At 39.7% G+C, this 13,823-nt stretch overlaps 1 protein-coding gene across 1 annotated transcript; it reads left to right on the top strand.

Moving 5' to 3' along the window:
- The first annotated feature begins 1,955 nt into the window (after positions 1-1,955).
- On the top strand, positions 1,956-9,304 carry eaf2 (ELL associated factor 2). Its single transcript, XM_086267259.1, has 6 exons — positions 1,956-2,162; positions 2,634-2,728; positions 3,129-3,265; positions 4,283-4,452; positions 5,660-5,887; positions 7,928-9,304. Exons 1-6 carry the CDS (start codon positions 2,060-2,062, stop codon positions 7,972-7,974), a joined length of 780 nt encoding a protein of 259 aa, XP_086123385.1. The 5' UTR covers positions 1,956-2,059; the 3' UTR covers positions 7,975-9,304.
- Positions 9,305-13,823: the final 4,519 nt, after the last annotated feature.

Here is a 13,823-nt window from a genome sequence, read left to right on the forward strand (position 1 = left end):
TAAAAACAAAAGGAGTATATGATAAGTCTGTAGCTGTGATCAAAGGTACATTTCACCCGAAGGATACAGAATGAAGGTTAACATCGCTGTATTTATGCTGAAGCTGTGATCATTTAGGTTGTATTGCTGCCTTTGCAGTTTCAAAAACGATTGTGCGAGCTGTGCACTATGAGAAAAGTGGAATGGGTGTCCCATTTCCTTTACTGCAGAATAATCACTTCTAGTCATTAAAAAACTTGAATGCTTAATTGTGCTTAGTTTTTCACGTGTTTCAGGAGTTTCCCAAAAGGTGGATTATATAATCAGATGTAATAATGTATTAAATGTGAACTTTATTGATGATGTGAAGGTCTGAAAATGTGATTGCTAAAGTTACTTAGATTTATCTGTGTCGTTTGCGGATGTATCCACAGCCTTCTGGATTTGGCTTACATCAAGTTGTGGTGTCTTGTAACCGAGTCAGGTTTGTTTAGCTGGCACAATAATAAAACCTTTGCTAATTTATTATTTTTGCACTGTTATGAGGTTGAACATTTAATTGTATGTACCCAACAAGCCTGTACCCATAGTACATAGCTTTGGTTGAGCTTGTATCCCACCCCCCCTCCCTTGCAGAGTGTTGCTGTCATCTCTTTCACCACTGCCACTGGCTTACAACCTGCAGCAACTCTCTATTGTGGCTCAGCCGCTGTATTGTGAACTTGCGGATTGTTGCTTGGAAACAGTAAACCTTACCTCGCAGAGTCCAGGGGCAACCCCCACAGTAACTGATATCACCAGAGGACAGCTGCTGTTTACCTCCATCCATGGAGACAGACTTATGCTGGTATCTTTTTCACATGGGATACAGATACAAAGTAACTGAACTGCTTTACTTCTGCAATCCGTTTGTGGTTAATTTTCAAGTATAGATAAGACTGAAAAAGATTGCCTAAAATAACATGATAATGTTTAACTATTTTACAATTTTTATACTCTAACTGTAATACCACGCTGAAGAGATAACTATTTAGTCCCACTGCTGTCTCAATTTCCTCTCTATTGTCATCTCTTATTCCACTCCCCACCACCCAAACACCAGCTTGCATATGTTGCATATGTTGTCCAACGTGGATAAGAAAAACCATGCTGTGACCAGTTGGTGAAAATGCATTGGTGTAATCATTCCAATTGACTTAGATGCTGATCCTTTAATGTTTGAAGGCAGCAGAGCATATGGCCTTTGTAAAAACGCAGGCACGGCAGGAATTAGGAGGCTTAGGAGTCATTAACAGTTTAGAGAACAGAAAAGGAGATTTTCACTGACACAAGGTTCAGAGAGCTCAGGCCCCCTGAAGCCTGGGGAGCTTGAAACTGCAATCAGTAAGTGCCAGGGCTTTCTGACACATTGTTTCAGTTATTCAGCTAATAGCTCCCGTGATGCTGCTAATTTAGCATACAAGGTACTGGGTAAGTGCTGAAATGCAAATATTTACTTTGTTAAACAGAAAAACTGGTTAAAAACAACATCGAAACTTATAAAGTTAACATATTAAAAATAAGCAGTAGGAATTCGTGTTTTGTTTTACATGTGGACTGCATTTTAAGCAACCTCAGAGTAAACCCTGCAATATGTTTCACTATTAAAGCACCACAGCAATAAATTTGAAATAATTACCATCAATTATTTAGCATACTCGTCCACAGTCTGTCTAGCCTGGGACAAGATGAGTAGATATTTACAATATTTTTTTTCTTTTAAAAACTACTACAAGTTAGCGAATAATTTAATCGAATTATAGTTAAACAACATAGATTTGGAAACACTCAGATTTCTACAGTCATTGCTCGGAACTGAGTGGCCGTTCTTTCACTGATTCTGCCCTGTCGTCAAAATCTTGATTGGCCTGAACCAATCAGAAAATGAAACACTTCGCTTGACGAATCATGACGAACAGTACTTTTGAAGGGGCGGGACTTAAAGTGCCAATGAGCTGGCCGAAATGCTGTCGCTGTACATGGTTATCGGATAAAAAAGAGCAGCGGAAACTCAAAGTTTACAGCTCATGAAACTCACAGAATGAATGGAACGGCTTACTCCAACTTTGACAATCAAGAACATGTGCTGAAATTGGGAGAAACGTTTGAGAAACACCCTAAAAGTGCCTATCACACAGTGCGATGTAAGTGGTGGTTTCACTCGTTTGGTTTTGTGATCGCTAACCGTAGCATGCTAGTTAGCTCATTAGCTGAAGATCCGAAAACAGCTGTTTGGTGTGTAGCCAGTTTAGCAGCTTCGTCAGTTCGTAGCTGTCGACTTACTGGTGAGACATGCTTGTAAAAGTATGTAGTAAGTTAACTCTGAGATATACGTAGACTTTAAGCTCTGAGTTGTCAATATGCTAGATAATGTTAGCCCAGCTTAAGTCTGTACAACACTACCACCTGCTGGTGCCGTTACCCCACTGCAGCACTGTCAAATACATCCGTGGTTTACGTTTACAAATTCAGCAATGTCACTGTCATTATTAGAACATTGTACACGTTGTTATATGTGATGTACATATACATTGTTTACGTATGTGTTATTTTACAAAATCTTGATTTTCGTTTGCGTTTAAAAAAAAAAATGTTGTTGTTTTTAATTGCCACAGATGACTTCAAGCCAGCATCCATTGATACCTCATGTGAGGGGGAGCTCGAAGTGGGCAAAGGAGAGCAAGTCACTATTACGTTGCCTAATTTAGAGGTTAGTGTCTGGTGCTCTAGAGCTTTACACTGCAAGACATAAATGTGGATTTCAGTGGTGGATTATGGTGCAATCTTGTTTTAAGACCTCTTCTGGAGCTCATGTTTTTAACTTGGATGAGTGTTTGCAATCCACAATAGATCTCAACTGTTGCTGATCTCAACTTTCTGTGCGTGCGTGCGTGTGTGTGTGTGTGTGTGTGTGTGTGTGTGTGTGTGTGTGTGTGTGTGTGTGTGTGTGTGTGAGAGAGAGGAGCAACAAAATTTTCAGCTTTGTGGTTTAAATTTTTGACAGATTTTTTGAGAAATTGTTAAAATATTCTCTGAAAAAATAGCATAATAGTACTGTGACATCTAGCTTAAATACATACATACTTACTTACATTTATTTTGCTTTTTAGGGTTCCAGTGCTCCTGTAACGGTCTTCAAGGGATCCAAGAGGCCTTACATGAAAGAGTGCATCCTCATTGTAAACCATGACACAGGAGAGTACAGACTCGAGAAGCTCAACAGCAACATAGCTGTGAAAAAGACGAGGTGGGGTTAAAAAGAAGTAGCACACTAATCTAAAGTGGTATTTCATTTAACCTTGCAAATTTGTGTGGCAAAAAAATTTTGAAAGAATGAAAGGTAGGGCTGCCGTGATTAGTCGACTAGTCACGATTACGTCGACTAATAAAATCGTCAATGACTAATTTAATAGTCCTTCATTTCCCCAGATTTGAAGGGTGGGTCAGGTGTATACTTCGTGGCCCAACCTATCCCAAAATTCATAGCGCGGCCCAGCTCAGTTTCCAACAATGGCGGCAGCTAGTTAGTTTTAATATTACTCTTATTATTCTTTTTGGGTCACAAAATAAGCGTTTAACATATTTTCAGGCGAGAATGTAGCTGTGTAAACCTCAAATATCTGCTCAGTTTATGAAGACACCACATATTTTCAAAAGCGCTCCGACGTTTTCAGAGACGTCTTGTTACCCACCAGCTCCATAGCTAGCGGGGGGCAAGGCTCACTAGAGCCGGTGAGAACACCGGACTCCCGGCAAATTGTTTTCAAACCCACCGCCGTCTTTCGCTACTCAGGTTAAACATGATATATAAGTCACTTAGATAACTTAAGAATGTTATTGTTTGGCTTTTTTCAGTATTTTATTTGTTCCTGAGTAAATCGGTTTGGCTGAATAAACGTCAAGCTAGATAGCAAGGAGCAGATGGCTGAGTTTATTAAACTTCACCGAAACAATCTGCACATTTCATTAAAATTTAATAAACTATCATCTTGTCTTTATTTTTAGTTAGCACATACCTTAAAATCTTAAAGCTGTAAGCTAATGATAGTTATATAAGAGCAGATGCTGCTGGTGCAATAAGCTGTACGTTTTACGTCCAATAGATGCATGATCTGATTAGTCGACTAATCGCAAAAATAATCGTTTGTGGCAGCCCTAACGAAAGGTTAGTTATCAACATTTTTTAAAAAAGAAAAAAAAAACTTAAAAAACCGTATTAAAAGCTCCCGCGTGTCCGTGTTTGCCTGTTCTTGTGGATTTTCAGGGCTGAGGGTAGCAGTAAGATTCATTCTCGACTGGAGCAGCAGACCAGTCGTCTGGGCCAGCAGATGAGGAGTAATAACAGCAGCAGTAACAAAACCCCAGCCAGCACTAAAAGTTCTCCACCAAAAGAGAAGACTTCCCCAGCATCCCCAATGGATGACATCGAGAGAGGTAACATGGAGTCACACTTGGTGTGTTTAACTGATGACATCCACATCTGTATCATTTTTATTGGGTTCGGCAGAAGAAGACTCATCTTTTCTCATAGACAAATTAGTCGTCATATCTTGAAGTCTTATGCAGAAATGTTTAAGGATGGGAATTGATAAGAATTTAACGATTCCGATTCCATTATTAATATCACTTATTGATTCAGTTTTCATTGGCTCATTGTCACCACCCTCTCTAAGCAGCATATCAAAGATATTACACATATTACACAGAACACTTTTTTTAAAAGTGTGGGTGAGCATTCACTCAGCTTTAACATCACTCTCAGTTCTTGGCTAGCTAAGTAATGTCCATATCCACACTGCAGACTGCGCCATTATTTTTCTCCTCCAGCACACGAACTGCGAGAGTGCAAGAGCCGATAAGCAGGATTGATACGCAGGCAGACTTAGGATTTCCAGGACTTGGTCTAGTGGGAACCCATTCTCTAGAAGAACCAGTTCTTGATTCCGATCCCTAGAAATATCAGACATATTCACAAACATTCTGTCACTTTGCTGCTCTTGTTTGCACATTTGCACGTGCACTTTGTTGTCTGCTGTCTGATAACAAAAAAAAAAAGTCTTCCTTAGATAGTTAGATAGTTAGTTTTTTTTTTTTTTGTTAATTTATGTTGTAATTTATGTTAGGTCAGTCTGTCTTGTCTCTGCTAGCCAGCTAACTAGGTCTCTTAGTTGGCTAGTTTAGTGTTTTCTGTTAATTTATGTTGTAAATTTATGTTGCATGTAGCACCTTGGTTCCTGGAGGAACGTTGTTTCGCCTCACTGTGTATTGTTAAACTGTATATGGTTGAAGTGACAATAAAGCCAACTTGACTTGACTGGACTTGAAACACATTTTCTAGTTATGAAGTCACGTTGGATGTGATCCAAAATAAACCTGTAGCTTGTCAGAGTTTTATGGAGATACACTAAAGTAGCATGCTTTCCCTGGCAGAGGACATTAGAAGATGAAATGATTTTCTGATATATTTGTTTTGGCTATTTCTGCATTTTTGGGGCTGGACAAAAGGTGGAATAAAATACTGCCTGTATTTATTTTACACTTGGGACATACAGGTGATGTTCCAGCCTTGAAATTGGAAAGGCAACCAAGATCATTTTAACACCCTTGTCTTTTTTTTCTTTCTTCCCCCCCCCCCCCCCAGAACTGATGGCCGAGGCTCGAGTCATGGATCAGATGAGCAGCAGTGACAGCTCCTCAGACTCTAACAGCTCGTCGTCCTCCAGCAGCGACGACAGCTCCAGCAGCAGCGATTCAGAAGATGAACGTACTTCCGCGGCACCCTCAGTCAACCACAGCATGCCTATCATCACCAGCACCGACTCCAACAGCCACCACCACGAGAGTGGAGGAGGACTCATGAACACGCTCAGTGAGTAACCCCCTCAGCTTCATCTAAGTTAGACGGACGTCATCTTTACATGAAAGTCGATACCACCTGGTTGCTCCTAAGTTAAAGTTGTCACCATAAATATGAACACATGAATCATACGCACCACAGTATTTAGTATTTAGTATTTATTTATTTATTGTCATTGTCAAGAACAATGAAATTGCGTTTGGGGCTTCCATACAACCCAAAAAAAAGAAGAAAATAATAAATACCCCTTAAAACCCAAGTGTACATATTTAACCCAGTGTGACTCCAATGCAATAAGACAATCCTTAGCAATAATGTTCGTAGAAATTCAGACAAAGACAGAGCTGAAAGATTAGTTTTCCATTATAACATGTAAGGGCAGGTTCTCTCTTTAGTGGCAGTTCTCATTATTGTCACCCAGTATGAAAGCAGTTGGAGCTCTTAAGCTCCATCCACATGTCAGTCAGTTCACCTAGCTTTGTAGTTGACGGTTATTAAAGCGTCTGGCTAAACGGATAACCCTGCAGCTAGAGCTGGGCGATAGAACGATATGTATTGCGAAATAACTTTTTCTCGATAGAAAGATTAAACTATTCTGATAGGCCTCATCTCTCTTGTCCTCTTTAAAAAAAAAAAAAAAAGAAGAAAAAAAAAAAGAGAACAGCGAATCCAAATTAAGTAGTGCAGAGCGGAAACAATCACAGCCGCAGCGTCACGTCACGTGACTTGTCACGTACAGCACAAGTGCCAAGCCGCACATGTGTATTTGTTTGGGAAGCAGCCAGCCGCCGTGCTGCCCGGGTAATGGAGGAAATGAGTGTGCTGACTACAGAAAAATCAACCGAGCGTGACCGAAGGTTACCGAAGAGAAAACAGATGATGGTTCCAATGCCGGACAGATTGTCGAACGGAAGAGCCATAGAAGTTCTGTAGTGTGACGGTATTTCGGCTATTTCAAGTCTGACAAAAAGAGTAGCGTGCACTGTAAATTGTGCCGGAAGCAAGTCTGGAAATACAATAAAGCGGTGCAGCTCAGTCTCTGACTGGAAGCGCTAATTCGTCATTCGGCTTTTGTCAGACTAAAGTAACTGTTACAACTGTTTGAAAAGCTAAGCTATACAACAAGGAGAGATTGAGAATTTCCTTTTAGTTCTCAGTTTATTTGATATTGACAAAAGTTAGTCAGTTTTGTCTGTTCTTCTGTAAAACAAACTAAGATTTATTTTTAGAATTAATATTTTGTTTCTAAGTGGAATTGACAATTTAGTCTGTTTCGTTTGTTCTATTTTGAAACTTAAACGCTTTAGCGGCTGCCTTTTGTGTAGTTTGCAATATTTGCCTTTATTTATCTGAAAAAGTCTCATGTTCCTTAAGTACATCTACCCTGTTGAACTTATTATGGGAAATAAATATTTAAATAAAAACAAGCTGCTGATTATTTCACATTTTACTTGTGAGCAACGGCACATTTAAATCTTACAAATATAGTTATTTGGCTTATATTGTGATAGATATCGTTATCGCCTGAAATGAAAAAAACATATCGTGATATGAAAAAATTATATCGCCCAGCTCTACCTGCAGCGTATTTCCACCATCAACTGTATTCATTACTCACATTAGTAGCTGCTTCACGCACTCTATTCAGTGTTGTTTTGTCCTTTTTTTTTTTTTTTTTCTTTACACCTGTCTTGTCTTTGGCTTTTGTGGTCAGAATTATGATCTGAATGGGATGTGTCAAATACATTTTGCTTTTCCAAGATAATCTCTGTAAATTCTCCATAGGTTTCTCTTGTTCGTGTGTTTCCTTTATCTGTTTATTCATTTCTATTAGTCTGATTATTCGTAATTTTTTTAAGTGTTTAATTGTATGATTTCTTTAAACTCCAAAGTTATAAACTACTGTTGTAGTAATTGAATAATAAAAGGGAGAGGTGAAACAAACCAAACTGTACCATACAAAAGTGATGCAGAGACCCTGTGCAAAGAGTAAACTGAGCTTTAGCGACACATGTATATAATCTTAACTTGCTGTCTGTCCGTCTGCTGCAGAAAATGACCTTCAGCTGAGTGAATCAGGCAGTGAAAGTGACGACTGAACAGCAGGAGGACACGTCTGCCCGTTTGCAGATCTCAGGAGCATTTACAGTGAGGAGTGAAGGAGCCAGTCACAGACCTGTCAGTGTCCTGATTCCATGAATATGGAACAGTCTTCTCTACATATCAAATGTAATGTGCTGCTTCTCTGCCAGAAATCAGTTTTTATGTCACATGTGTTGCTTTATATTTGTGTGTGAAGAGATGCCTTAGTTGAGAGCGCTGTGATGTCATTAATGTGAGAGAAGCTGTAACATATGATGTGCACTCTGTGATGGATCTCACTGGATGCTTCTGTGTAGTTAAACCGACCGAGAAAATGTGATTGGCAGGATGACGGTGGTCTTCATGTAATCGTCTTAAACAATAACTTGGCTTCCTCAATTCAGCTTAGAAACATGAAAAAACTTTAGTTGTGCTTGGATAAGATATAAGTTGATGGCTTCAGGTCCGTCTCAGCTGCTTAGGTTTGTTTTATTAGAGACATATCTGTGTTAACAGAAATGAAAGCCACGCTGCTTCAGTTACATTGAGCCTTTTATTTTGGTTTACTTAAACTTTTTTTTTTTTTTTTGTAATTTAAAGTTACATTAATTACTTTATTGTTCGGGCCATCACACAAAGAATGCAAGTCTAATGCATACAACTCCACGCTTTGCTTCTTATTTAACTCCTGAGAAATAGGCCAGACTATCAAAACATGGGCTGAAAGATGCTAAAATGCTCCATGGAGCAGAACTGAAAAGTTAGGTGATGATTATCTGTAGCTCAGACCACCTTGCATTGCACTAGTCATGTATTCATTGTTAAAATAAATAATGGTTATTGCAGCCTGAAGTAGTAGGACGTCTCCAAAACCTTGTGGATCATGATGATTTAGTATACAGCTGGGTATTATTTCAGGCAAAGTAGTCCACTATGTAGTTGGCTGACTCAGAGTCATGCTTTGTAGCTTTAAACCTGCAATACTTGAATCTTTATATCTCTAAATATACTCGACCAATGATTACTTGCTTATATTTTATATATATATTTACCAACCAAGCAACTGGAAGTACGAGTAAATAGTGAGTGTGAGTCTTAAAGAACTTCATGTGCCTTGTGTTGTTTCCTTCCGCCTTTTATAACATGGGGCTTCCTCATCACTGCTGAGCTGTCGCTACAAGCAACAAGCTGCTGTTTATGGTCCAGAATGTCTCTGGCATCCCTGCTGACTGATAGATGGAATGAGAGAGAAATATAGAGAAATTCAGTTGCATGTTTAGTCTAAAGGAGAGAGAGAATTGTTCGAGAACAATTATACAAAAATAAAGATTTTAATGCTTTCCTGTGTTTTGGCGTCAATTTTCATTCATGTGACTGCAACGTCTGTAGCTCTTTGTGCTTTGGCGTTTACTCCAAATTTTAACGCTGATATTTAAGTGTTGCTGATCAGACCAGGTGACCTTTTGCATTGACTTGCTGCCATATGATTGGGTGATTAAAGGTTTAAGTTGTCAACGACAAGTGTACCTAATAAAGTGATGTGAGTTATTATTTTACTGAGATACTTCCTTGTAGAAAGCTATCTGTTACACTGTTAGGTGTATTACTTGTATGATAGGTATTTACATTGCATAGTAAAGTATTACCACAGAGCCAGCAGCAATGCTCCACCTCTCTAAAGGCATAGATGACTATTTTCTCCAATTTTCTGTCGTAGGTTTTCCCTTCAGTGTGATGTAAGTAAACTCCAGCATGTGGAAAGAATTTCAAAGTGAATTCCTTTCTGTGGCTCGTAGAAAGAGTACGTGTTAAAACACGTATAGTTTTCTTTTCACAACTCTGTTATGGCAGAGAGCAGACGTATGTTTTTTGGTTCAAGTGCGCACACAACTCTACATAAAAGATTAAGATCACGGGTAATTTCTCTGTTGACAGACTGGGTGATAGATTAAAGTTGAAAACCATGAATTATTGCAAACAAGTAGAAAATAGAAACGGCAGCATTGATTTAAGCAGATCTGATTTAAAATAAAAAAAATTTCACTACTAAAAATATTTATTCTTGATTGCTGACAGCTATTCCAAAATAGTTCATTGTAGTTAGTTCAATAGTTCTACACCATACGTTTTGTCCTTGCTGTAGAAGGAAGAAAAAAAACTTTATTTACCTGCACATGGGAGGAAAAACTCCTTTTTTCAGAGACCATCTGCCACGGAGTAAGGAAAGCGTGGGGAGAGTAGAGATTACAACAGAAAAATAAACACTCGTTCCGTCAGTTGGACCATTAATTGCAGATAAGAAACGTGCAGCTGCAGAGCCAGCGATACCTGCAGAGCTATACAGGGAAAGCCAGGACAGAGACAAAAAGCAGAAACTACAAGAGAGAATAGAGTTAAAGGTAATTACACGCCGTGATGGAATATAACTGGACGATGAGGGAAAGGGCAGAGCAAATTGCTGAAGGCCAAAATTCCAATTAATGTGCATGTGTCAGTGCACTTTTTGACCAGATTTGTAATTAAAACTTTGTATTTGGGCCTTCAGGAGCTGCAGATTTCAAAATAGAGTTATGTTCACCAACGTAGCTAATTTGATTAGAGTAGCTGCACAATTATTCAACTTCTGCACCAATGTTAACTTTCTTTAAAGCAAAATCTGGATAATTTAGGAAACACGTCTTTTTGAGCCTCTGGGACTAGATGCACAAATAAAACTTTGAAGCTGTTAACATACCACCTACATACAAGGATCCTCCCATACATTCTGTGAATAGGATGAACTTTGACTGTCAAAGGGTTCATGTGGCAATAGCACTGTGGAGCACACCTAGTTGCCTTTGGCATAAATGCCTCTTGGCATTGAAAGTCAGAAAGTTGACACTGAGTACTGATGAAAGGTAAAAGATTAGATAAATAAGACTATTGTGAAGATGGACATTTCATGTCCTTGAACAGCTGGAGAGGAAATACAATCTCTTCAATAATACAGTTTTATGTTATTTGCAGTTGCAATCTTTTCTCAGAGCAAATATAGGCCATGAAATAGAGAGACTCGTTCAGCAGGTGGATTTAAACATAGCATCAATGGAATATCTTTTATTCAATTCAATTCAATTTTATATATATAGCGCCAAATCACAACAAAAGTCGCCTCAAGGCGCTTTATATTGTACAGTAGATACAGAGAAAAGCCCAACAATCATATGACCCCCTATGAGCAAGCACTTTGGCAACAGTGGGAAGGAAAAACTCCCTTTTAACAGGAAGAAACCTCCGGCAGAACCAGGCTCAGGGAGGGGCGGGGCCATCTGCTGCAACCGGTTGGGGTGAGAGAAGGAAAAGATTAGATAAAAAAGCTTCACCAGAGCTTTTTATCAGATTTATTCCTTCAATAGTTATTCAATACCAATTTTAATTGCATATTGAGACTTGTTCATTAAAGCTTTCTTCTTTAATTGTACCTCACACCACAGAAATGACATCTACCCAATCTTGAAGTCTCTACCTTTTAAGAGTGATAGAGATATTTTACCTGGCTTTGTACAAAGGTGCCCCCGTTCTAGTATGACCTCTGAGATACAGTGGCTTGCAAAAGTATTCGGCCCCCTTAAACTTTTCCACATTTTGTCACATTACAGCCACAAACATGAATCAATTTTATTGGAATTCCACGTGAAAGACCAACACAAAGTGGTGCACACGTGAGAAGTGGAACGAAAATCATTCATGATTCCAAACATTTTTTACAAATAAATAACTGCAAAGTGGGGTGTGTGTAATTATTCAGCCCCCTGAGTCAATACTTTGTAGAACCACCTTTTGCTGCAGTTACAGCTGCCAGTCTTTTAGGGTCTGTCTCTACCAGCTTTGCACATCTACAGACTGAAATCTTTGCCCATTCTTCTTTGCAAAACAGCTCCAGCTCAGTCAGATTAGATGGACAGTGTCTGTGAACAGCAGTTTTCAGATCTTGCCACAGATTCTCGATTGGATTTAGATCTGGACTTTGACTGGGCCATTCTAGCACATGTTTTGTTTTAAACCGTTCCATTGTTGCCCTGGCTTTATGTTTAGGGTCGTTGTCCTGCTGGAAGGTGAACCTCCGCCCCAGTCTCAAGTCTTTTGCAGACTCCAAGAGGTTTCCTTCCAAGATCGCCCTGTATTTGGCTCCATCCATCGTCCCATCAACTCTGACCAGCTTCCCTGTCCCTGCTGAAGAGAAGCACCCCCAGAGCATGATGCTGCCACCACCATATTTGACAGTGGGGATGGTGTGTTCAGAGTGATGTGCAGTGTTAGTTTTCCGCCACACACAGAGTTTTGCATTTTGGCCAAAAAGTTCCATGTTGGTCTCATCTGACCAGAGCACCTTCTTCCACGTTTGCTGTGTCCCCCACATGGCTTGTGGCAAACTGCAAACGGGACTTCTTATGGTTTTCTGTTAACAATGGCTTTCTTCTTGCCACTCTTCCATAAAGGCCAACTTTGTGCAGTGCACGACTAATAGTTGTCCTATGGACAGATTCCCCCACCTGAGCTGTAGATCTCTGCAGCTCGTCCAGAGTCACCATGGGCCTCTGGGCTGCATTTCTGATCAGCGCTCTCCTTGTTCGGCCTGTGAGTTTAGGTGGACGGCCTTGTATTGGTAGGTTTATAGCTGTTCCATACTCCTTCCATTTCTGAATGATCACTTGAACAGTGCTCCGTGGGATGTTCAAGGCTTGGGAAATCTTTTTGTAGCCTAAGCCTGCTTTAAATTTCTCAACAACTTTATCCCTGGTGTGTTCTTTGGACTTCATGGTGTTGTTGCTCCCAATATTCTCTTAGACAACCTCTGAGGCCGTCACAGAGCAGCTGTATTTGTACTGACATTAGATCACACACAGGTGCACTCTATTTAGTCATTAGCACTCATCAGGCAATGTCTACGGCAGGTGGGCAACTCCAGGCCTTGAGGGCCGGTGTCCCTGCATGTTTTAGATGTGTCCTTGAACCAACACAGCTGATTTAAATGGCTAAATTAGGTCCTCAACATGTCCTGATGTTCTCCAGAGGCCTGGTAACGAACTAATCATGTGATTCCGGTGTGTTGACCCAAGGTGAGATCTAAAACCTGCAGGACAGCGGCCCTCGGGGCCTGGAATTGCCCACCCCTGGTCTATGGGCAACTGACTGCACTCAGACCAAAGGGGGCTGAATAATTACCACACCCCACTTTTCAGTTATTTATTTGTAAAAAATGTTTGGAATCATGTATGATTTTGTTTCCACTTCTCACGTGTGCACCAGTTTGTGTTGGTCTTTCATGTGGAATTCCAATAAAACTGATTCATGTTTGTGGCTGTAATGTGACAAAATGTGGAAAAGTTCAAGGGGGCCGAATACTTTTGCAAGCGACTGTATATTAACTCATATCATGGGAATCACTGTTCCTTCAGATCCTGAACTGAGTTTACTAGGAAATGTGACAAAGGTCAGTGGATCTGTAAGCAAACACCAAGCAAAGTTAATAGAAGTCTATTTATAGCAGATGGACCTCAGAAAAAAACAGATCTGATGTATTTTTGAACATCTTGCAGCTCTAGTACACAGGTGCAATATTATCTGAGATTTCCAGCTATGTTACCTGACATGTGGTAATTGCTTTTTTGTTGTTTTATTGATGTGTCTGCATTGTTTTAATTTTGCTTAATCTTTTGTTTCATTTTCCTTTTGTGTGTGTGTGTGTGTGTGTGTGTGTGTGTGTGTGTGTGTGTGTGTGTGTGTGTGTGTGTGTGTGTGTGTGTGTGTGTGTGTGTGTGTACCCAGATAGCAAGGAGACATTGAAACAATGTTTAGTCAATATCAGGTCATTCTATTGAATCAA

The sequence above is a fragment of the Aulonocara sp. 'chitande type north' Nkhata Bay genome, linkage group LG16 (genome assembly GCF_057382095.1).
Source record: "Aulonocara sp. 'chitande type north' Nkhata Bay isolate Kocher_YH1m ecotype deep benthic linkage group LG16, A_spYH_male_GT1.1, whole genome shotgun sequence".
Lineage (NCBI taxonomy): Eukaryota > Metazoa > Chordata > Actinopteri > Cichliformes > Cichlidae > Aulonocara > Aulonocara sp. 'chitande type north' Nkhata Bay.